This window comes from Micromys minutus (assembly GCF_963924665.1).
Source record: "Micromys minutus genome assembly, chromosome: 30".
Taxonomy (NCBI): domain Eukaryota; kingdom Metazoa; phylum Chordata; class Mammalia; order Rodentia; family Muridae; genus Micromys; species Micromys minutus.
Genome location: NC_137965.1, coordinates 998840 through 1024057, shown reverse-complemented (window position 1 = coordinate 1024057; position 25218 = coordinate 998840). Strand labels below are relative to the sequence as shown.

The following is a 25218-nucleotide window of genomic DNA, read 5'->3' as shown; positions in this document are numbered from 1 at the left end:
TGACTGAATTGCTCTGCTTGGCCTCAAACTAATTCTAGCAATCTGTTCTAATCTTCTGGCTCCTTCTCATTTTCTGGCTCATTCTGTCTTCACCTGTGTCTAGCTTGTTCTCTCTACAACCTGTCTCTAAAACTGTCCCAGTAAAAACTGCCTCTGCTGACCTGCACAGAACTGCAGGAACTCACCACCAAGGAGCTCAACTCTGCTGCCTGCACTCACTGACTCACTGAACTCAACTGTATGGACCAGAACTGACTCCCAACAGACTGCTCTCCCTGTGCTCTTAAATAGCTTCTCTTTCCTGTGCTGTTCTTGCTGAGAGTTGGGCATATCCTATAATGTCAAAACTTTCTCTGACTCATCACTTTGTCTGTCCCCCATTTGGACATCATTGTTTGGGATTAAAGGTGTGTACCAAGGGCATGTCTTCATCCCAGCCAGATCACACATACCTACAAGGTCACTGGATGTGACTAGAATAGCCATGTTGCTGGATTAAAATGTCTCTACACATTGTACTAGATTATACTAATTCAATAAAAGTATTTGCTTAAAATAATGTTGGGAAAACATTAAAATTATTACAAAAAAGAGAACACATCTGCTTAGTTGTATTAGTACATACAAAGAAAATATGACAGTGTAGAAATTCCTTTTACATTGTTATTTGGACTTATTATGCATTTTATCATAAACTCATTTAACTTCTGAAGGAGTTGCTGTATTTTAGCTCTGTACATTAAAGGTTAATTATACCTTTTACTTTCTACTTTTATAATAAATTATTTATCTGACCCAAAGAACCAAAAGAGAATGCAAGATTGTAATAAGACACCATTACTTCTAATGTCTTATAAAATTTATAATTTTTGATGTTAAAGAATATCATTTATGCTTTTGGGCCATCATAGCTACTGTTTCTGTTTTTATGTAATTTCTCCTCAATGTCACCCTCCAAAAAGTATGGACTGAGTTGCAGTAATGGAAACTTTGTCTCTGAACAGTGAGCGTCCTGTTTCATCTTACTATGAGAAAGACAACGTGGACTATATTCTCCCTATTATGACGCAGCCATATGACTTTAAAAAGCTAAAGTCAAGGCTTCCGGAGTGGGAGGAGCAAGTTATTTTTAATGAAAATTTTCCCTATTTGCTTCGAGAATTTGATGAATGCCCAAAAGTCATTCTGTTCTTTGAGGTATGAACTTAAAAATAATTTTAGTAAATACTTAAGCATATAAGTGTAAGTTGTTCATTTTCATAGTTTTGTTATGTGGTAATTTAATACAAAGAATTTAATGTTTCATTATGCTCTGTGGGTGTCAGATGATAATATATCATTAGAGACTATTACAATTTAGACAGTCTGTTATTCTGTGAAATAATTTTTTAAAATGTATCTGCAGATTGTTGACTTTTTAAGCATGGATGAAATCAAGAATAACTCTGAAGTTCAAAACCAAGAATGTGGCTTTCGGAAAATTGCCTGGGCATTTCTTAAGGTACATTTTCACCTGTTCTTTTAAACATATTTAAAATAATCTCTTCCAAATTTGACTGCAGTTTTTTACCAAATTGTTTCAGTCTCACCTCTTAGTAAAGCTATTAAAAGTCTGAAATACTTACTGATTACTGTGTTTATACTTTTTGACCCCGGATATTGTACTCAAAGACACATGTGTCCTGCCATCTGGTGTTCAATTTATGAGATATTTATTCATCCCTTTCAGTGTATGCGCCATTGTTCAGTCAGCAGCCCTGAATCCCTTGACCTCCTAACATGAGCATTGGAAGATGGGAGGGTGTGAGCCGGCACTCAGTTTTAAAGAGCACTGCCAAGAGTGATAATGTTTTAAACAGAACAGCTTATTGGGAGCTGCTCATTTATTCTGTGTACACATTGAGCAGACCTGCTGTGTGGGCCCTAAGTACAGTTAGAACACAGAAGCCACAGCATTTTATGTTTGACTTTTTTTTTAATAGTAAAGAGCTTTATTTTTTTTTAAAGAATTAATTCACTTAAGTACTTTTGAAATAGAAAAATGTGTCTTAGCTGTTCTTTCATTTTATATATTGGATCTACTGTCTTTTTGTTTAAAACTTTATTTTAAAAAACAAAGATAAATAAAAGAAAAAATTTTTTAAACATTTTTACATAAATGTATACAAATACATTTTTGTCAGTGCTTGGATTTTTTTTTTCTTTTTTTTTTTTTTAAGGTTTGATACTCTGCATTAAGGTCTTACTAGTTACAATGAGCAAAAAGTACATGTAAAACAGGATGTAATCCGGAATTAGTCAACGTTTTCTTGGTGTGTAAGAATTGAGCATAATGTTATTATTTTGTTAGTTTTGTTTTGTTTTCTTTTTTTCTTGAACTTCACACAGTCTGTGAGTTGTTTCTGGGGCAGTCCAAGCCTCTGGGGTTAGCATCCCATTATCAGTGACTGCATATTATGTCTGTTCTTTTGTGACTGGGTTATCTCACTCAGAATGATATTCTCTAGATGCAGCCATTTTCTTAAGAATTTGGTTAAGTCATTGTTTCTGATAGCTGAGTAGTACTCCATTGTGTAAATGTACCACAAGTTTTGTATCCATTCATCTTCTGAAGGACATCTGGGTTCTTTCCAGCTTCTGGCTATTATAAATAGAGCTGCTATGAACATTGTGGTGCATATATCTTTGTTGTGTACTAAGGTGTCTCTGGGGTATAAGCCCAGAAGTGGAATAGCTGGGTCTTCAGGTAGTATTATGTCCAATTTTCTGAGGTATCGCCAGACTGATTTCCAGAGTGGTTGTATTAGTTTGCAACCCCACCAACAGTGGAGAAGTGTTCCTGTTTCTCCGCAACCTCGCCAGCATCTGTTGTCATCTGAGTTTTGGATCTTGGCCAATCTGACTGGTGTGAGGTGGAATCTCAGGGTTGTTATGATTTGCATTTTCCTGATGGCTAAGGATGTCAAGCACTTCCTTAGATGTTTCTCAGCCATTCCACATTCCTCAATTGAGAACGTTTTGTTTAGCTCTGTACACCATTTTTTAATAGGGTTGTTTGATTTTCTGGTATCTAGTTTTTTGAGTTCTTTGTATACCTTGGATATTAGGCCTCTATCTGATGTGGAGTTGGTAAAGATCTTTTCCCATTCTGTTGGCTGCCGTTTTGTTTTCTTGACAATGTCCTTAGCCTTACAGAAACTTTGCAATCTCATTAAGTCCCATTTGTTAATCTTTGACCTTAGAGCTTGAGCCATTGGTGTTTTGTTCAGAAAATTTTCTCCTGTGCCTATGTGTTCTAAGGTTTCCCATACTTTCTCATCTAATAGTTTTAGTGTATCTGGTTTAATGTGGAGATCTTTGATCCACTTACACTTGAGCTTTGAACAAGGAGATAAGAAAGGGTCTATTTTCATTCTTCTACATGCTGAGTGCCAGTTGGACCAGCACCATTTGTTGAATAGGCTGTCCTTTTTCCATTGAATGTTTACAGCTCCTTTGTCAAAAATCAGGTGACCATATATGTGAGGGCTCATTTCTGGATCTTCTGTTCTATTCCATTGGTCCATGTGCCTATTTCTGTACCAGTACCATGCAGTTTTCAGCACAATTGCCTTGTAATATAGCTTGAGGTCAGGGATAGTGATTCCCGCAAATGTTTTCTTGTTGTTGAGGATGGATTTCGCTATTCTAGGTCTTTTGTTGTTCCATATGAAATTGCACATTGATCTTTCCAACTCAATGAAGAACTGAGTTGGAATTTTGATGGGGATTGCATTGAATCTGTAGATTGCTTTTGGTAGGATGGCCATTTTTAAAATATTGATCCTTCCAATCCATGAGCATGGGAGATCTTTCCATTTTCTGAGATCTTCCTCGATTTCTTTCTTTAGAGGTTTGGAGTTCTTGTCATACAGGACCTTCACTTGCTTAGTTAGAGTCACACCAAGGTATTTCATAGTTTTTGTGACTATTGTGAAGGGTATCTTTTCCCTAATTTCTTTCTCCACGTTTGTCCTTTGAATATAGGAAGGATACTGATTTATTTGAGTTAAGTTTATATCCAGCCACTTTGCTGAACTTGTTTATCAGCTGTAGGAGTTCTCTGGTGGAATTTGTGGGGTCACTTAAGTACACTATCAGGTCATCTGCAAAGAGTGATGTTTTTACTTCTTCCTTTCCGATTTGTATCCCCTTGATCTCCTTTTGCTGTCTAATTGCTCCAGCCAGGACTTCCAGTACTATTTTGAATAAGTAGGGGGAGAGTGGGCAGCCTTGTCGAGTCCCTGATTTTAGTGGGATTGCATCAAGTTTCCCACTGTTAAGTTTGATGTTGGCTGTTGGTTTGCTGTATATTGCTTTTATTATGTTTAGGTATGGACCTTGGATTCCTGTTCTTTCCAGGACTTTTAACATGAAGGGGTGTTGAATTTTGTCAAATGCTTTCTCAGCATCTAGTGAGATGACCATGTGATTTTGTTCTTTGAGTTTGTTTATATGGTGGATTACGTTGATGGATTTCCTTATATTAAATCATCCCTGCATCCCAGGGATGAAGCCTGCTTGGTCATGGTGAATGATCGTTTTGATGTGTTCTTGGATTCGGTTCGCAAGGATTTTGTTGAGTATTTTTGCATCAATGTTCATAAGTGAGATTGATCTGAAGTTCCCTTTCCTCGTAGGGTCTTTTTGTGGTTTAGGAATGAGGGTTATTGTAGCCTCAAAAAATGAGTTAGGTAGTATTCCTTCTGATTCTATCTAGTGGAATAGTTTGGAGAGTATTGCTGTTATGTCCGCAATAAATGTCTGATAAAATTCTGCACTGAACCCGTCTGGACTTGGGCTTTTTTTGGTTGGGAGGATTTTGATGACTGCTTCTATTTCTTTAGGTGTTATGGGATTATTTAGATGGTTTACCTGGTCCTTGTTTAGCTTTAGGATCTTGTATCTGTCTAGGAATTCATCCATTTCCTCCAGATTTTCCAACTTTGTGGAGTATAGGCTTTTGTAGTAGGATCTGATGATTTCTTGAATTTCCTCAGTTTCAGTTGTTTTGTCTCCACTTTCCTTTCTGATTTTGTTAATTTGTTTACTCTCTCTTTGCCCTCTAGTTAGTTTGGCTAGGGGTTTATCAATCTTGTTGATTTTTCTCAAAGAACAAGCTCTTGGTTTTGTTGATTCTTTCCATGGTTCTTTTTGTTTCTATTTGGTCTATTTCTGCCCTAAGTTTGATTATTTCTTGCCATCTACTCTTCTTGGGTGTATCTGCTTCCTTTTGTTCTAGAGCTTTTAGCTGTGCTGTCAAGTTGCCGATGTATGCTCTTTCCAGTTTCTTTTTGGAAGCGCTCAGAGCTATGAGTTTTCCTCTCAGTACTGCTTTCATTGCATCCCATAGGTTTGGGTATGTTGTGTTTTCGTTTTCATTGAATTCTAGAAAATCCTTAATTTCTTTCTTTATTTCTTCTTTGACCCTGCTATCGTTTAACAGAGCTTTGTTTAGTTTCCATGTGTATGTGGGCTTTTTGTTGTCTTTGTTGTTGTTAAAGACCAGCCTTAGACCATGGTGATCTGAGAGGATGCATGAGAGTATTTCAATCTTCTTATATCAATTGAGGCTCGTTCTGTGTCCAATTATGTGGTCAATTTTCGAGAAGGTGCCATGGGGTGCTGAGAAGAAGGTGTATTCTTTTACTTTAGGATGATATGTTCTGTAGATATCTATTAATTCCAGTTGGCTCATAGTCTCTGCTAGTTTTACAGTGTCCTTGTTCAGTTTCTGTTTCCATGATCTGTCCATTGGTGAGAGTGAGGTATTAAAGTCTCCCAATATTATTGTGTGGGGTGAAGTGTATTTTTTGAGCTTTAGTAGGGTTTCTTTTATGAATGTGGGTGCTTTTGTATTTGGAGCATATATGTTAAGGATTGAGACTTCCTCCTGACATATTTCCCCTGTAATGAGTAAAAAGTGTCCTTCCTTATCTTTTTTGATAACTTTTGGTTGGAAATTTACTTTATTCGATATTAGAATAGCCACTCCAGCTTGCTTCTTGGGGCCGTTTGCTTGGAAGTTTTTTTCCCAACCTTTAACTTTGAGGTAGTGTCTGTCTTTGTCGCTGAGATGAGTTTCCTGTATGCAGCAAAATGCTGGATTTTGTTTATGTATCCAGTCTGATAGCCTATGTTTCTTTATTGGGGAGTTGAGTCCATTTATGTTAATAGATATCAAGGAATAGTGGTTGCTGTTTCCTGCTATTATTGCTTTTGTAGGTTGAGTTGTGTCTGTGTCTCTTTCTTCTTTTGGTTTTCTTGCTTAGGAGTTTCCTTGTTTTTACTAGAATGTAGTTTCCCTCATTGTATTGGGTTTTCCACCTATAATTCGTTCTAATGCTGGGTTTGTGGTCAGATATTGTGTAAATTTAGATTTGTCTTGAAATATCTTCATCTCTCCATCTATGGTGATTGATAGTTTTGCTGGGTATAGCAGCTTGGGCTGGCACTTGTGCTCTTTTAGGGTCTACATGATGTCTGTCCAGGCTCTTCTAGCTTTCATAGTCTCTGTTGAGAAATCGGGTGTGATTCTGATTGGTCTGCCTTTATATGTTACCTGACCTTTTTCCCTTACTGCTTTTAGTATTCTTTCTTTGCTTTGGGCACTTGGTGTTTTGACTATTATGTGTCAGGAGGAATTTCTTTTCTGGTCCAACCTATTTGGAGTTCTGAAGGCTTCTTTTATGCTCGTGGTCATCTCATTCTTAAGGGTAGGGAAGTTTTCTTCTACAATTTTGTTGAAGATATTTACTGTGCCTCTTAGTTGATATTCTTCTCCCTCTTCTTTTATTCTTTTATATATATATATTAGTCAGTACTTGATTTTTTTAAAGGTTTGATAGTATGCATTGAAAACTTAATAGTTACAATGAGCATAAAGTACATGTAAAACGAAATGTAACATGGAAATAGCCAAAGTTTTCTTGTTGTATAAAGATTTTTTTGTTTTGTTTTGTTTTGTTTTCTTTATTTCTTGGACTTCATACAGTCTGTGAGTTGTTTCTGGGGCAGTCCGAGCCTCTGGGGTTAGCATCCCATTATCAGTGACTGCATATTATGTCTGTTCTTTTGTGACTGGGTTATCTCACTCAGAATGATATTCTCTAGATACAGCCATTTTCTTAAGAATTTGGTCAAGTCATTGTTTCTGGTGGCTGAGTAGTATTCCATTGTGTAAATGTACCACAAGTTTTGTATCCATTCATCTTCTGAAGGACATCTGGGTTCTTTCCAGCTTCTGGCTATTATAAATAGAGCTGCTATGAACATTGTGGTGCATATATCTTTGTTGTGTACTAAGGTGTCTCTGGAGTATATGCCCAGAAGTGGAATAGCTGGGTCTTCAGGTAGTATTATGTCCAATTTTCTGAGGTATCGCCAGACTGATTTCCAGAGTGGTTGTATTAGTTTGCAACCCCACCAACAGTGGAGAAGTGTTCCTGTTTCTCCGCAACCTCGCCAGCATCTGTTGTCATCTGAGTTTTGGATCTTGGCCAATCTGACTGGTGTGAGGTGGAATCTCAGGGTTGTTTTGATTTGCATTTCCATGATGGCTAAGGATGTCGAGCACTTCCTCAGATATTTCTCAGGCATTCGATATTCCTCAACTGAGAACGTTTTGTTTAGCTCTTTACTCCATTTCTTAATAGGGTTATTTGATTCTCTGATGTCTTAGCTTTTTGAGTTCTTTGTATACCTTAGATATTAGGCCTCTATCTGATGTGGAGTTGGTAAAGATCTTTTCCCATTCTGTTGGCTGCCGTTTTGTTTTCTTGACAATGTCCTTAGCCTTACAGAAACTTTGCAATCTCATTAAGTCCCATTTGTTAATCTTTGACCTTAGAGCTTGAGCCATTGGTGTTTTGTTCAGAAAATTTTCTCCTGTGCCTGTGTGTTCTAAGGTTTTCCCTACTTTCTCATCTAATAGTTTCAGTGTATCTGGTTTAATGTGGAGATCTTTGATCCACTTACACTTGAGCTTTGTACAAGGAGATAAGAAAGGGTCTATTTTAATTCTTTTGCATGTTGAGTGCCAGTTGGACCAGCACCATTTGTTGAATAGGCTGTTTTTTTTCCATTGAATGTTTACAGCTCCTTTGTCAAAAATCAGGTGACCATATATGTGAGGGCTCATTTCTGGATCTTCTATTCTATTCCATTGATCCACATGCCTATTTCTGTACCAGTACCATGCAGTTTTCAGCACAATTGCCTTGTAATATAGCTTGAGGTCAGGGATAGTTATTCCCGCAAATGTTTTCTTGTTGTTGAGGATGGATTTCGCTATTCTAGGTCTTTTGTTGTTCCATATGAAATTGCACATTGATCTTTCCAATTCCATGAAGAACTGTGTTGGAATTTTGATGGGGATTGCATTGAATCTGTAGATTGCTTTTGGTAGGATGGCCATTTTTAAGATGTTGATTTTTCCAATCCATGAGCATGGGAGATCTTTCCATTTTCTGAGATCCTCCTCAATTTCTTTATTTAGAGGTTTGAAGTTCTTGTCATACAGGACCTTCACTTGCTTAGTTAGAGTCATACCAAGGTATTTCATAGTTTTTGTGACAATTGTGAAAGGTACCTTTTTCCTAATTTCTTTCTCCACATGTTTGTCCTTTGAGTATAGGAAGGCTACTGATGTTTGAGTTGATTTTGTATCCAGCCACTTTGCTGAACTTGTTTATCAGCTGTAGGAGTTCTCTAATGGAGTTTTTAGGGTCACTTAAGTACACTATCATGTCATCTGCAAAGAGTGATGTTTTTATCTCTTCCTTTCCGATTTGTATCCCCTTGATCTCCTTTTGCTGTCTAATTGCTCCAGCCAGGACTCCCAGTACTATGTTGAATAAGTAGGGGGAGAGTGGGCAACCTTGTCGAGTCCCTGATTTTAGTGGGATTGCTTCAAGTTTCCCACCGTTAAGTTTTATTCCTATTATCCTTAGGTTTGGTCTTCTCATTGTGTCCTGGATCTCCTGGACATTTTCGGTTAGGAGCTTTTTGGTTTTTTCATCTTCTCTGACTGTTTTGTCTATGTTTACAATGTTGTCTTCGGCCCCCAAGATTCTCTCTTTCATCTCTTGTAGTCTATTGGAAATGCTTGCATCTGTGACTCCTGATTTCTTTTTTAGGTGTTCTACCTCTAGGGTTATCTCTTTTAGTGTTTTCTTTATTGTGTCAATTTCCATTTTAAATTCCTTCTTCCATTCCTTCATCTCTTTGGTTCTGTTTTCCTCTAGTTCTTTGAGTGTTTTTCTTGTTTCCTCTTTAAAAGCTTCTGATTCTTTTTGCTTTTTCTCCCGCTCTTGTTTAAGGATCTTTATCATCATCTTGAGGTATGATTTTAGGTCTGTGTCTTCTTTTTCTGGAGTGTTTTGCATTCTGCTGTTTGCTGTGATGGGAGAGCTGGGTTCTAGTGATGCCAGGTTGTCTTGGTTTCCCTGGGATATGCTCTTTCACTTTCCTCTTGCCATCTTGTTGTCAGTGATATGTTCTTGCCTTTCCCTTGTACCTGGTCTGTGCCCCTGGATCTCCTTTGGTCCAGGTGGCAGATGGTCCTAGCCCTGTTCTACGCCCCAAAGCAGCTGCGTGGGAATAGAGGTCCCAATGCTGGGTTCCTGGTCCCTGGAACAGGCAGGGCAGGGGCGCGCTTTCCGTGCGCACTCGGCAGAGATCTCTCTGCCCCCTGGCTACTCCGATAAACATCAGGCCTGAATCTTTGGGAACTCTGTGTTTGACTTTTTAAGATCATGTGGATTTTAACTCATCCATATTGAGCCATTGTCAGAAGAAATTAATTCTGGAGTCTATCCCCTGTCTCCATAAAAGGGAATGGATTCTTTGTTTTCCATTTTTAACGCTGTTTGTCTTTTTCTTCGTTGCACTATAAGCTTTACAAACTTACCAGTAATTTTGTTTGGAAAAATTTGGAATAATTTTTGACCAGTTCAGTTTTTATTTTATTTACATGCATGTACACACACACACACACACACACACACACACACATACACACACACACACATACACACACACACAGTCATATTAGATTCATTACATAATTTCTTTGGGCTTTGTCAAGGTCACTATCTCCCAGCACACACAGACACACAGAGGAAGAATGTCTACTGAAGGATTTCCTGACATGAGTGGAGAGCAACTGGGATAAGCTTAAAACTTGAATAAAATGACATGAAACAAGGTCACATGTAAATGTCTCTGTATTTGTGCGGTGGATTTAGGACCCTGCAGCTTTTCAGTGGTCCATTAAACAGGTTAATTTTCAGTTACACCTTTGGTCTCAGGTTCTTTCAGTTCTTGTAGAATTTATCTGTGACTATTTTAACCAATAACCCAATGATGAATTTGTAGAGCTAGCTATATTATACAATTTGTAGACATAATGGCATGCTCATTGTGGATTTCCTAACATGAACTGTTCACCTGGCTAAGCAGCACACTGGTATAAACTGTTGTTGCACACTATTAAAATAACTTTAAGATGTATCATATAGGAGCTGGGGAACCTGTAAAGTCTGTGCTGTGCTCTGGCAATAATAAATGGCCGCTGCAGAGTGTGCAGAGCCCGTATTTAAAGGCAAATGCTGTTTTACTCAGTTCTGAACTGTTGTTTCCCCCACTGAGCACAGTATCACTCCCTGACCCAAAATCCAGGGTCTCTTCGTTCTTCCCAAAGTTGTAGGGGAACATGCTACATTTGCCGTGTGAGGTTGCTTGATATGTCTTGATCTGGATTTTGCCTCAGCCACCAGAATTTCTCCAGCTGAATCATGAATGTTTCTTTGTTTGCCACATGGGAACTTCCATCACTTGTTCCTCTGTCAAACATTCATATGTTTAACCCGCTTTTCCTGTGACATCCCTGCTATCTCTGCAGCACCCTTCTATGCTTTGGCTATCCCATTCCTTTAAGATGAATCCCTACCTCCTAATGTAGTTCCAGCTCACAGTTTCTTCTCTGATTCACTTTTCTTAAACCCACTTATTTCCCGTTCTTCATATTTGTGAATACATTTTCATACTGGGCATTTTAGCTTCGAAGATCCTGCCAAATCCCTTACCCTTCTCCTGTCTCTTAGTTTACATATTGTTTGTGCTGTCTGTCTCATGAGCTTATTACTATAAGTAACACATAGCATGTTTGTTTCAGATTAAGTGAAGTTAAGCATAACTAAAGCCTTGCTTGCATAGTCAGCAAGCACACTTGAGGACTTGACAGTCCTAGGTGCTCACTCGGTGTAGAGCATCTCATTGTCACAGGTCTTTGAGTCTTCCTTAGCTCTTTATCCCCTGTCTTTCCAAGCTGTGTCAGTCAACAGCGGCTGCTGAGTGCCCAGCACTTAGTGCCTGTGCTTCCGCTTCTGGGACATGGAGTCACTGAGCTGCCCCCAGGATGTCACTTCCTACTCCCAAGTCACAGTGCACACAGAGCTTGTTCTCGGCAATATTCCCTCTTCACTCATTAAGTAGGAAAAGAAAACTTCATCTGAACTGCTGAGATTTTAAACTTTTTCCTAAGAATCTCTGTCAAGCTGCTTATCTTGTTTTTTGTTTAATTGGCTTTTTTAGTAGACCTTTCAAAGAAGGTAGACTAAAACATTGAAAAATAAAGTGGACAGCTTGAGTTAACTTATTTTAAAATGATTTCTAGTCTTAAAAAAACCTAAATCACTTTAACCATTAAAACTATTAGTGGAGTCCTGGAGTTACAGCTACTGGGGAGGTTGAGGCAGGGTATTCACAAGTTTAATACCTCTTTGAGTTCCAGAGTTCAACACCAGCCTGGATAGGTTACTTTCCAATGGAAAGGAAAAGGAGGACAGGGCCATATGTTTAGTAGCCACCTGTGGAGCATATGGAAGCCCACAGTAGATTTATCTTCAGTCCTGCTAAGAAAAATGACTGACACATGGAGAATGTGTCAATGACGTGTTCTTTACTCATTACCATTATTAGTTCAAACAAGCATGTGTCATGTGTCATCCACTTGGTTTCTGTGACGTGCCTCCTGGTACCATGATGTAAATGTTGCACAGTCATCTGCAGTCGCTGTGTGCTGGAAAGAACTGGTAGGAAATGCTTTCAAAGTCATTTGTCAAAATGAGCCCAAAGTACCTAACCCCTAGGTTGATCCGCCTTTTTCTTCATAAGCCTAATGAATTTCAACCCTGTTTTAAAACCAAGCTTCGGACACTATGGTTGCTTTCTTGAATGTGTGTATTTCAGAAAAGAGAATAATTAATGCAAATCCTTACTTTAAGCTTCTGGGAGCCAATGGAAATGCGAACATCAACTCAAAGCTCCGCCTGCAGCTCTACTACCCACCCACTAAGCCTCGGTCCCAGCCAAATGTTGTTGAGGTCTTTGAATGGTGGTCCAAGTGTCCAAGAAATCGTTACCCATCAACATTGTATGTAACCGTACGAGGATTGAAAGTCCCGGACTGTGTAAGTTAATAATATATACAAATGTATCTCCTCAGTTATTAAGAATAAGGATGACATATGTATTTTCCATATTTAAAAATCTAAGCTTGCAGAATTATTTTAACAGATTTTTAGATGCCTGCAAAGACTACACATTAAATCTATAACAGTTGATAGTTAGATGGACATTAAGTTAAAAAAAAAAGTAGACTTCACTGTTAAAAAAAATTCCCTCTTGGCATACTTTCACATTTTGTAGTTAAAAATAAAAGAATGAAAAGTTGGAAAACCATTTTTATAAAGGACAAGAAATGAAGTATTTTAGGGTTTCAGCCAGGCTCTGTGTATTACAGCTGCTCACCCTTGAAGTGAGAGGGTAGCCATAGAGACATTAAGACAAAATGCCTCCATGTGTTCAGTGTGTCTTTATTTGTAACAAATAGTAAAGTGGATTTCATGCATGGGCTGTTCCTTGCAAACCTCTAATTTCCATACCTCACACCGGAGTCACTCAGGATTTCTGTACCTCAAACCGGAGTCACTCAGATAACCAGCAATATTGTTTGTACCACTATTGCCTACAGATAAGAATAATTAATGGTCTCATCTTAAATGATCCTAAAATGAAGCTTTTGTCTTTTTTAATAATATTAATCTTTCAGGTGAGTTTTACATTCCACAGGTGATTTAATATGCTGTGACACAGAGTTGATTTGCACTGGTCTAAATGAGTTAAATAAAATATATCAGGGAATAGTTTTTTTAAATCTCAGAGTTTTTATATTAGTTTTTTATTGTTTTTAAGCCATCAATATCATGTATGTCAGAGGCATGGCATAGCACTAGGTAGGTATTTATGAAGAGGTAGACACACGAGACAGAGCTATCAAAACATTTTGTGCCTCTGGGTGTGGGTACAAGCCTGTTGCCCCAGCTCATGGGAAGCGGAACAGAGAACACAAAGCCTTCATATATAGGTCCAACCACCTGTGACCTTGTCTCAAAAACTAAAACAAGTAATGTCATAAAAGTAATAATTAAAGCCATTTGAACTATTGGAGTTGACTATTTTTCCCAAATTTTTAAAGCTCTGTGATTAAAGAAGTGCAGTTTTGTAAACACAAATAACTTTTACTTATTTAAAGTGATAGGCAAATGAAAACAAAATTTGGCTTGTGTTTCGAAAGGTCTCCATACCATTTGTTTTAGTATTTTCATTTTGTTTTGTTTTGTTTTATCCAAGACAGGGTTTCACTATGTAGGTCTAGCTGTCCTGAAACTCACTCTGTAGACCAGACCAGGCTGCCCTCAAACTCACAGAGATCCCCTGCCTCTGGGCCTGAGTGCTGGGATTAAGGTGTGTGCCACCACACCAGGCTCTGATGCAGTATTTCAAAAACAATGAGAAGGAGAAACAACTGTGGTCAAGCCTCTGGACCTCCACTTACTCCTCTCATGGCAGAAGGAGTGAGCCAGTTTCCACAAGTTTGCCATAGCTCGTGTGTGTTTGTGCACATGCTTAATTTAGCAGTTGAACATGACATTCATTTTCCATATCTAGATAAAGCCATCCTACCGCTCTATGATGGCTCTCCAGGAAGAAAGGGGCACACCAGTGTACTGTGAACGCCACCGAGAGACAAGTTCTGTGGACACAGAACCTGGACTAGAGGATTCCAAGGAGGAGGTAAAGTGGAAACGTCTGCCCGGCCAGGTGAGCTACATTTGCTGGTTTAAACATTGCTATGACAAAATATGAGAGAAAAGCAGTATAAAGAAGAAAAGACCTACTTGGCGCAAACTCCCTTCTGAATAATCTTTATTAGCTGGGTTTAGTTGATATTTACTGTGGGCTGACAGTAACTATTCACAAGGCTATTGTGATGAATATATTTAAAGACCTTTGTAGTGAAGAGCAACATTGGTGACACACACTGAGGACCCACTGTGTGACATTGGTGACACACACTGAGAACCCAGTGTGTGCTTATCTCTGCCTCTGAGTAGCTAGTCAACTGCTAAGTACTGATGGGCCAGTAAAATACATAACGTTACATGAACAAAGAAAATCGTTCTTGGGTAGGAGGTGGTATCACAGAAGTTCAACACATTTTAAAACTGAGGATTGTTTATTTCCAGAGTTTCCCACATAATATTTTTAGACCATACTAATCATGAACAATTGAAACCACAGAAATCAAAACTGAGGAAAGTCAGAGGACTGTGCTCTGTCTTGGAGACCGCAACAACGGGTGGTTATTGGAGGAAAGAAATTCTGAGAACAACCATTCATAAATCCTGAATTTAGGCTATGACCTTATGTGGTACTTTAGTTTTCAGATGTTTCTGGCCTTAGGAAAAGTGACTCCTAAGTGATAAGCAGGTCAGAACATTTTTTTTCTGCTGCTGTATAAAAGCAATGCAGCAATGATGGTGTTGGAGCATCAGACATCGACATTCTTTCTTTGTATTTTAGACTAACCAAGTGCTAATTAAATATTAATTTAATGGGCAGCCAATTCTGTACTGAAAAGATAATTTTCTGTAGTTTTCCATCATACACATGTTTCTTCTCCTATATGTAATAGTAAGAGAAATGTAATGGGATTTATATAGTAATGGAAATTATCAGGTTACTTTATTTTAATATTCTTTGATTCATTTAGTTTAAATATATTCTTTCCAGGCCTGTCGTATCCCAAACAAGCATCTCTTCTCACTAAATGCGGGAGAACGCGGATGCTTTTGTCTCGATTTCTCCCACAATGGAAGGATATTAGCAGCAGCCTGTGCCAGCCGAGATGGATATCCTATCATATGTGAGAAATGATGTTACTTGTTTAACATGGTTGTGGTCTATATAGTCAATATTGGGCTTTTGGATTGTCTAAAACTCTTAATTTAAGAAGTCCCTAGTATATTAATCAGATTTCTTCACATACATGGACAGTCACTGTATAGAATCTATTCGGAATGAGACTGGTTGAATGGAAGATGTTATTTTTCAACATAGAGGTAGATTTTTGTAAACATTATTTTAAATATACATATTTAGTACAAGAAGGAAGAGTAACTCTCATGGGAAACTTTAAGTCCATATTATTTTAGTGGATAGTTGTGGTGATCTGAGGTACATTCATCATATGCTAAAATTGTAATAAGGCCCTGAAGTGCCTCAGAGACAGCTAACATGGTGACGGGTGAGCCAGAAGAAAGGCCAAGACATTTTCTGTAGCTTTTGAGAGTTTAAAAGCTCTGCTGTACTTAATGATTCGCTTTATCTCTGTAATTAAATGGACTCTTCTGAGCAAGAAGCCAGCCCCTCTGGGTGTCTGACCTGAGTGCTAGGCTACACTGCACTTCACCCTACCTCACACAGTTCATAGTGTTCATGAGACACATTCCCACATATTAATACTCAGTTTTTGCTTTTGGGCAATGAACAGACTACTCTCGTTCTGATTTGTCTATGCTAAATGTTATTCCATACTTAAATAATCAGAGGCTTAGATCTGTCTACTGCTTAGATCTCAGAAAATACAGTCAGAGTCAGAGGCTTAGACCTGCTTACTAGTTGGATCTCAGAAAATAGAGTCATTGCCTCTGGGTTTGCACTGTTTGAATATGGCATGTCTGACTGAGATTCCATCTAGCTTGTTCAGTGTGCAAATTAATGTCTTTCATAAATTCCAGGAATATTCATTTATCATCTTCTCAGATTCTGTTTGCTCCCATTATCTCCTAGGACTGCCATCACGCCGTCTGTGACGTGGTCTTATCCAGTGGGTCTCTGTCACTTATCTTTTTGTCTTCATTCTCGTTCTGTCTCTCAAACCCGACTGTCTCAGTGTAGTGCCTCCTCCACCAGCTCAGGGCTGTTGCTGAGCCACTCTCCTGAGTTCTTTATTTCAAGCAATTTTGCTTTCCTACTCTAAAGCTTCCTTTGGGTTCGTTTTCATTTATTTACAGAAGCTTTCTCATTTGGTGAGGAGTCATTTTCATGCTTTAACCCTTAAGGTTTTCTTTAGGTCTTTGACCATATTGATAATGATGGGTTAATGATCTTGTGGAGAATGATGAAGAGCTGAGCTGCCATGGTTTGTGATGGACACTTTCCAACAACTGCTTTTCATCCCTCTGAGAAGCTGCACTTCCTGTTTGTTCGCCTCTTTCCATGTGACAACTCTGTTGAGAACTGTGTGTTTGACATGATGTAGTACAGTATAGCTCTGTCTCCCGTGCTCTCCCATCAGCCACTGAGCTTTGTTACTGCTCCAGTTGTGCAGTCAATCTCCCAGATGGATTCTGTGAAGTCTTTATTCTCTGATACGTTATCAATCCTTTGTAGACTGTACCCAGTCAGGCAGTTGCTATTAGCACTTTTCATTGGTCTGCTGATCCTCATCGCCAGGGAGCACTGTCCTGGGATACTGTCTCAGTTCTTCAGCTCGCAATGTAAGCTTCTCCAAGCCTTCACTTCCTCTTTGTGCTGAGCCTCCCTATGTCGCCTACACAGAGATAAAGCCCCCCAGATTTTTCTTGGTTATGCACATAGCCTTTACATACATGTGTGGGGAACCTAGATTCTCAGCAATATTTTGAATCTGGTTTGTATTTTGTGTTCTTTGAGTAAGCCTCTTCTTATCCCAGCTGGTGTCAACCCCTGAGGCAGGTCAAACGATACCACTGACTGCTTCAAAGGTACACTAGAAACAGGGTGTTTGTATGAAACCTACACAAAGCCATGTTAAGGAAGCCTTGGGTTGCATTTTGGATCTGACAGGTCATGAAATAGAGAAAAGTCTGTGTAACTGGAGTTTTCAGGGAGTTGGAGCTCTAGACTCGTCCGCCATCATTGAGTAGCTTTTGGGCTTGTGAGTTTCATTGTTTGTAGGGTTGCATTAGTGTTTACAAAGGAGGAACTAGATAGTTGTAACAACACAAAGCTGATGTCCTCACTGAGGTCCAGCCATTTTCTTAGAATAGCGTTCCCCAGCTCTCCCAAGCATTGCCAGGTAATTCTCAGAGTTGTGTAGCACTAAAGTTCTTTCTTTTTACAGAGGACTAGATTCCCGTAATCTTCACTCTGTTCAAGCGCGGTTCATTTTACCACTAGGTGGGAGTAGAGAGTCGGCCCTGTCATTACTAGCAGTCCTGCAAGTTTCCTTGAGCCCTAATACTGTTTACTGCTCGCTCTGTCTGTCCATCTGTCCAGTTTACTCCCTGCACATTTCACTGTGCTCTTCCTCACAGTGAAACAATTACACTTCTCATTACATCCAAAGCATTTGGAATTTAATTGTTTTTAGATGAAAGCAATACCTTATTCATGAACCCCCAAATTGTAAAGTACTTAAAGTGCAATGTGAATTTTTATTTATTTTCTACTAATAAGTTATGAAAAGTTCTTTTGCGGTTTTTGCAATGTGAGCAGCTGAGAGCATATTAAAGAATATTATCAGCATTTATCAAATACAAAATGTGTAAATTTGAGATTAAAGCAAATGAAAACAGTTCTTGGGTATATTTTGAAATTATGGTAATATAAATATTTTTTATTTTAGTTTTTCAGATAGTGCTTAATTTTCATCTAAATTATTGTAAGTTGTGTGTTTATGTATTTGTTGTTTTAAAGATCTCCTAGAAATTTAATTTCTAAATATTTTTATTAGTATATGAAATTCCTTCTGGACGTTTCATGAGAGAATTGTGTGGCCACCTCAATATCATTTATGATCTCGACTGGTCAAAAGATGATCGATATCTGGTTACTTCATCATCTGATGGCACTGCCAGGTTAGTATATGTTCAGGAAGAACTTGCTGTCAAGGAAAGCTGTGAGAATAGAGTGACGCATGTGCCCCAACATCATAGCCATGAGAATAGAGAGACACATGTGCCCTGACATCATAGCTGTGAGAATAAAAAGACACATGTGCTCTGACATCATAGCTGTGAGAATAGACACATGTGCCCTGACATCATAGCTGTGAGAATAGAGAGACACATGTGCCCTGACATCATAGCTGTGAGAATAGAGAGACACATGTGCCCTGACATTATAGCTGTGAGAATAAAAAGACACATGTGCCCTGACATCATAGCTGTGAGAATAAAAAGACACATGTGCCCTGACATCATAGCTGTGAGAATAAAAAGACACATGTGCCCTGACATCATAGCTGTGAGAATAGAGAGACACATGTGCCCTGACATCATAGCTGTGAGAATAGAGAGACACATGTGCCCTGACATCATAGCTGTGAGAATAGACACATGTGCCCTGACATCATAGCTGTGAGAATAGAGAGACACATGTGCCCTGACACCATAGCTGTGAGAATAGACACATGTGCCCCGACATCATAGCTGTGAGAATAGAGAGACACATGTGCCCTGACATCATAGCTGTGAGAATAGACACATGTGCCCTGACATCATAGCTGTGAGAATAGAGAGACACATGTGCCCTGACATCATAGCTGTGAGAATAGACACATGTGCCCCGACATCATAGCTGTGAGAATAGAGAGACACATGTGCCCTGACATCATAGCTGTGAGAATAGACACATGTGCTCTGACATCATAGCTGTGAGAATAGACACATGTGCCCTGACATCATAGCTGTGAGAATAGAGAGACATATGTGCCCTGACATCATAGCTGTGCATCTTGCAGACTGAATGGTTGACACCAGTAAATCTCATGGCAAGTCGCATCTTGTATTTGTGTAATATAGATTATTTCTGACTCTTGCTGTTTTTAAATGATTATATGTAAACTGCTAATTAATATCTTGCAAGAAGGTTGAATGCTTGATGTTTGTCCTCTATGCATGTGAGGATTCTGTCTTCACTGTAGGCTTGGCATGGGACTTGAATCCATTGGTCAGAGTAAACCAAGTAGACACTCTAGAGCTTTATAAATTATAAATATTTGCAATTTCACAAAGTCAGTCTTAAGTTGTCTCTTTTTAGTTTAATGTGTTTCACCATTTTATTTATTGTCTGATTATTCAATTTGTTTCATAGTCTTACTTGTAGCCGAGGCTAACCTCAGATGTGTACTTACTCTTTGTGCCTTAGCCTCCTGTTTACAGGGATTATAGGCATGACCAGCACACATGACTCAGTAAAATGCCTTAAAAGCTAACATTTAAACTTTATTCTCATCTTATAGCTGTCTGTTTAGCCTTGAATATTTATGATAGTCAAAATATGGCAAAACATGATAAAATAAAAGGTTTCAAGATGCTTTTATCTGTCAATAGATTAGACAGATTCTCTACGGCCTGAAAAGCTGTTACTGAGATCTATTTGAGACCCACACTAACCTCATTCCCATTTGCTCTCTCTAGCTCCTGTTTTTGCTTAATAAGCCATGTGATTTCTAATGCCTGGGCTCCTCCACTGGTTACCTTGTCAGCCTCCCTTTCTGTATAATGTAATTAGTGATCAGAATGTCACTATTGTTCATAGTTAAGTGAAATGCTATAATTAAAGACAATTTACTCCCCTCCTTATTAATCTGGGAAACTCATTACTCCTCAAAATGTACAATGGGTGTTGTCTGGCATATTCTCTCAGCACAGTCCTTCCAGTACATCTGTTGAGAGGTGACTGTGGGTTTCAAGTCCTAAGTCACCTGAGCACTCAACCTGCTGAGCTGTCTTTCCTCAGTTTCACCATCTTCCATCTTTGATTTGCTGACATCAGGTTATGATATGCCAATTGTCTCCATAATGTCTGCAAGTGGGGCTGTCTTTATATCTGTGCCTGACTTTTAACAAGGCTGTGGGCATGGACTCCTTAATCAATTTGCACCCAATCCAGAATCCTGGTGAAGCAGTTCACCAGGGAAGACAAGCCTGAAAACCTAAGACATTGAGGACCCACATACTGAAAGGAGACGACTCACATGCAGATCACCCCTCATGTTCACATATGCTTGGTGACACATGCATAGCCACACACACACACACACAAAATAAATGTAATTTTAAAACTTTAAAAGCAACTGAGATTTCACGGTTTCTTGAAGCTGCGTGGTCATCCACGAGCATAGTGTTCATTATGTTTTCCTCTGAGTAGCATTGAAATCGGCCCAAATTTGAGCTCTATATATCATAAAAGTTCTGTGAAAGCATTGGGTGAATGCATAGAAAAGCTCTGTAACTAGAATTGAGTGGACCAGAGGCCTTTGAAGGAGTGAGAAGATATTAGTAACAAGTGTGCTATCTTTGAAGGAAAGGTAACCCTGTCCTGACATCACTGTGTGTTTTCATTAGTTTTCCCAGTGACTCCTGTGTCTGACCTGCTCTGTCATATGGCCGTAGCTTATTCTCCCCTTCACTTGCTTCCAGCACAGTCTGGTCTTCTCAGATCAGCAGACTGTGATACAGTGGGACAGGCAAACCACATGAGCCGGCTCTCCAGCAGGCCAGCATCTACCCAGCTATTCTAGTTCACACTCTGTTGTAGCTGGTTTTAGGATGTGATTTTCTTTCCCAAGTCTAGAGACATTTTTGTTTTCATCCACTCTTTTATAATTTGTCTCTTCTTGTTCTTTATGAGCAGCTGAGAAACCATTAATACATTTCCTTTGATGTTGGAGCCTACCCTTACTTTAAAAAATTGACTAAAAAGTTCAATTTTTCCACAAAAAGATTAATTTAAAATACTCTACATTATTTGAATTCTATACATTCATATTTAAAGTACTATACATCCATATTATGCTTATGGAGTCATTTTGAAGGTCTTTGTTTCATTGTTATGTATAGGATTTCAAATAATGACCTAAGACTCATTAGTGACGGGCTGAGAGATTTAACTATGACTATCATGATACTCCTTTCAAACTAGCAAGTGTGTTATCTTCATTTCAATTCTTTCTCACATAGCATATGTTCATTGAAATCTGTCTGTATATTAGCTTATTCTTTTCATACTCAACATATATTTTAATCAGCTGCTGAGAAAACTCAAAATGTCTCTGTTGAGTAGCTGACTATATATTTTTTTATTTATAATTTGGTACGTAAGTCTTAGGCATTAACTTATAAATCAATTATAATTAAAAATACAAGTATACTCTTGATTTTAATCGCCTAATCCATTATAAAATACCCCTTGAGCCACAGTCATAGAGCTAATATACATGGCCTGATTTCACCTTTTTTACACATGCACACAGACATTTGGAAAAGAAATATTCTCTGCCAAAATGCCATAATTGTTTTAATCAAATAGAGCAGGATATGTGAAAAAGCACAAACACAAGGTCCTGGGTTCACATCCTCCAGCCTGTCTACTAAAGCCAGGCACGGCAGCACTCACTACAAGGACAGAAGACAGAAGGGTGCCTGGAGTTGTCTAGACAGCCTGTCTACACCATCATTGAGCTTCTGTCTCAAAAAATACAGTTCAGAGATTGGGGAAGACATCAGTGTCATGCTTTGGTCTCCACATGTGTGCACATGGGCATGCACACATGCGATTTTTAAAAAGGAAATCAGTTAAATAATTATGATGTATAAGTGTTTAGGACCTACATGTATATTAATTATTTAGACTTTGAAATACAAATAAAAAGTTATTAAGCTTTCTAATTCTCTTGGCCTCCACTAGGAAACATTTTCAAAACCATACTATACAACCTAATAGAAAAATTATTAAAGCTTTGTAATGTCTTTTAGATTATTTATTTTTGTATACATGTATTTAATTACAAGTTTGAATGTTCTGCCTTAATGTGTGTATGTTCACCACATGCAGGCCTGGTACCTGCAGAGGTCAGGGAAGGTGTCTTGGATCCCCTGGAACTGAAATTACAGATGGTAATGAGCTATCATAAGGGTTCTGAAAACCCTTTAGTTTTATAGTATAGATTACAGTTATAGATAAAATCTATTTCGTGAGAAATGGTGTTGTAAGAAGAAAAGTGAAATAATCTAGTGCCATTATCATCATCAGTTTTTTAATACATATTTACATTAGTTTACTGTTGCTTGGCATTTGTTTACCTAAGATTTATTAGCTCTATTCTATAAATAGTTAGAGAACATTATATATTTCAAATCTACTTTTTTCTTTCCCTTTTCAGGGTTTGGAAGAATGAAATCAACAGCACAAGCACGTTCAGAGTCTTACCTCACCCATCCTTCGTCTACACAGCAAAATTCCACCCAGCCACCCGAGAGCTGGTGGTTACAGGCTGCTACGACTCTCTGATACGGATATGGAAGGTCGATGCGAGGGAGGACACGCCCATACTAGTGCGCCAGCTGGATGTCCACAAGAGCTTTGTCAACTCCATCTGCTTCGACGATGAAGGTACAGTCAGTCACAGGACGTGCTCTGAACCAATAGTTACCTGAAGACTTGTTTCCTTTCTCTGTAGTTGATGCTTGTGAGAGACTTGCTGTGTCAGTATTTATGCACATTTAAAGTTACTTCAAGTAATAGGATAGATCTGACAGTGGAAGTATTCTGTTAACTTTAAAATTTTCAATTTTCTAGTATTTGTATTCAGTTACCACCCTTTATTTTAAAAACTTTTTATGTGCTGCATTTTATAAATATGTTTATTTGCATTGGCAATTATTATTTCTAGTAATTACCTTTAAGAACATTTTAAGTTAGGTTGTACAAAAATAAAAGAGATGAGGAAAATCCCAAAAGAATATTGTGAATACACATGCTGGATATATTGGCAAGATTTTTTTTAAAAACACATATAGAAAAAAAAAAAAACACATATAAAAGGGAATTTTCAAATAATTAAAGGGTCTCAGCCTTTAAATAATATAATTGGCATTTAAAACAAAACACATAGGTTTTTATTGGGTAAGAGGAAAAAGAAATTTATTTATTAACTTGTCAGTTTATATTATTTCAGAGATTAGGCAAGACAGCTGCAGCTATGAGTATCTAAAATAATAATTTAGAGAAAAATAATAATATGGCAGTATACTCAGTTCAACTTTAGAGAGTCTAACAAATTAAGGATATATTTTTGTTTTTGCTCAGAATTAGAAAGAGTATTCTAATATATGGAAGTATTCACCAGTTGGATAAGCTAATTTGTAAACTATTAAATTCACAGTTCTAAGGGCCATATTTGTTAGCAGTGATGTGTAATGTAGTCTTATATGGCCATGATGTTGAACCTATATGTTTTCTTGATCCCATTCAGTTTTTTAAAACTGGTATTAATATTATGACTTTTTAAATTCTCTGATCATTTGAAATTTAATAGTGACTATGACTGTGCTTACAATATATATTAGAGCATATATTTTATAGGAGTATAAACAATTACAAAGGCTAATAGTAATAATGGATACAGATACACATGGGCACATCACATACCTTGGAATATGAGTATATGGGTGCTAGGCATGCAGACTACATTTGTTTTTGCATTCAGATAAATGACAAATGGAAATGTTCTCCAAATTCTTTTTCAAAGTGAATAGTTTACTTAGAGATAATTGGCATATAGTGTGCATTTTACTTTTTAACTTTTAAATTGAAAAACCCTTCATTGACAGTTCAATAATTTGACTATTTGTCTAGGTCATGACTTCCCCCAACTTCATACCATTTTTTTTATATAACTTCTGTAATGTTCTTGAGTAACTTGCTGTTCTTAACAGGTCACCACATGTACTCAGGAGACTGCCTTGGGGTCATTGTTGTATGGGACACCTACGTTAAAGTGACTGATGTGCAGCACTCTGTGCGCCACTGGACAATAAATAAGGTACAGAACCACATTTCATAACTTGAGGCTTCTTGAAGTAAACTGCAGGAGAATCAGGACTAACTTTTAAAAGACCATGAGAACATTTGAGTCTGTCCTTTAAAAACTTCAGTTTCTCTTGGTCTGGAAACCCACCTCATAACTTCTGCTGATCACAGTAACGAGTTATTGATTCAGTCTCATCTTTCTGAGAGGGGACTGGTGTCAACTAACCTTTCTCATTTTGGCCACACTTTACTCTTCTTTTTCAGGCCCTGGACCATCTAGGCCATGGCTCTCCACTATGCTATGACCTCACCCCATTTGTGTGGTCTTCTGGTGTCCAACTTGTAGTATGGTAGTAGCTAAAATTCACATTAAAATGGCATATACACCCTATTACCACCTGTAACTGGCAGCTAATTTTCTGTCATTTGTATCCTGTGTATTCTCCTTATTTTAGTTCAGTCACTAACAACAGAACCTGAGCTGTTCAGAGCAATATAGATATGTTGGACATTGTTATTTAATCACAATAATTGCTTCATTGACGTTTACCAGTGAGAGAAACAAACAAGAAGGAATTCCTCCTGGGAAAGGGCACTGTGGTCTGTAAGCAGTTCTGCAGCTTTAGTGTGTAGTTCCAAGTGTAGGTGCATTGGGAAACTGGAGCTTTTGTCAGCTGTTGTGCTGCACCTCTGAAGGTTCTACTTTTACCTAGTCTTCATACTGTTCCCTAATGAATTTTGAATACATTCATTCCTTCTTGCTTGAAATACACACACACACACACACATACATACACACATACACACATGAATTTCAGTTAAATCCAATCAGATCTATCCAGAATATTCTAGTTGCCCAAATGTCCTTTAATACCTTTCCATCTCAGATGTCTTACAGTTTAGCTCACTAAACTTCTTCCTGTGCTGTCACAGCCACTGTCTTCTGAAGCTTTTAAGAAGAGTTAGTGGGGG

The 25218-nt window shown here is 38.1% G+C and overlaps 1 protein-coding gene across 1 annotated transcript in view; it reads left to right on the top strand.

Annotated features, from left to right (window-relative positions):
* The window catches only part of AHI1 (Abelson helper integration site 1), a 132902-nt gene that overhangs the window by 10900 nt on the left and 96784 nt on the right, over window positions 1-25218 (top strand). Inside the window, exons 5-12 of the mRNA XM_080941628.1 lie at window positions 1005-1197; window positions 1406-1501; window positions 12327-12512; window positions 14053-14205; window positions 15178-15310; window positions 18164-18287; window positions 22598-22827; window positions 24153-24259. Of these exons, the coding sequence (XP_080797754.1) occupies window positions 1005-1197; window positions 1406-1501; window positions 12327-12512; window positions 14053-14205; window positions 15178-15310; window positions 18164-18287; window positions 22598-22827; window positions 24153-24259 (1222 nt within the window). The remainder of the gene's footprint in view (window positions 1-1004; window positions 1198-1405; window positions 1502-12326; window positions 12513-14052; window positions 14206-15177; window positions 15311-18163; window positions 18288-22597; window positions 22828-24152; window positions 24260-25218) is intronic.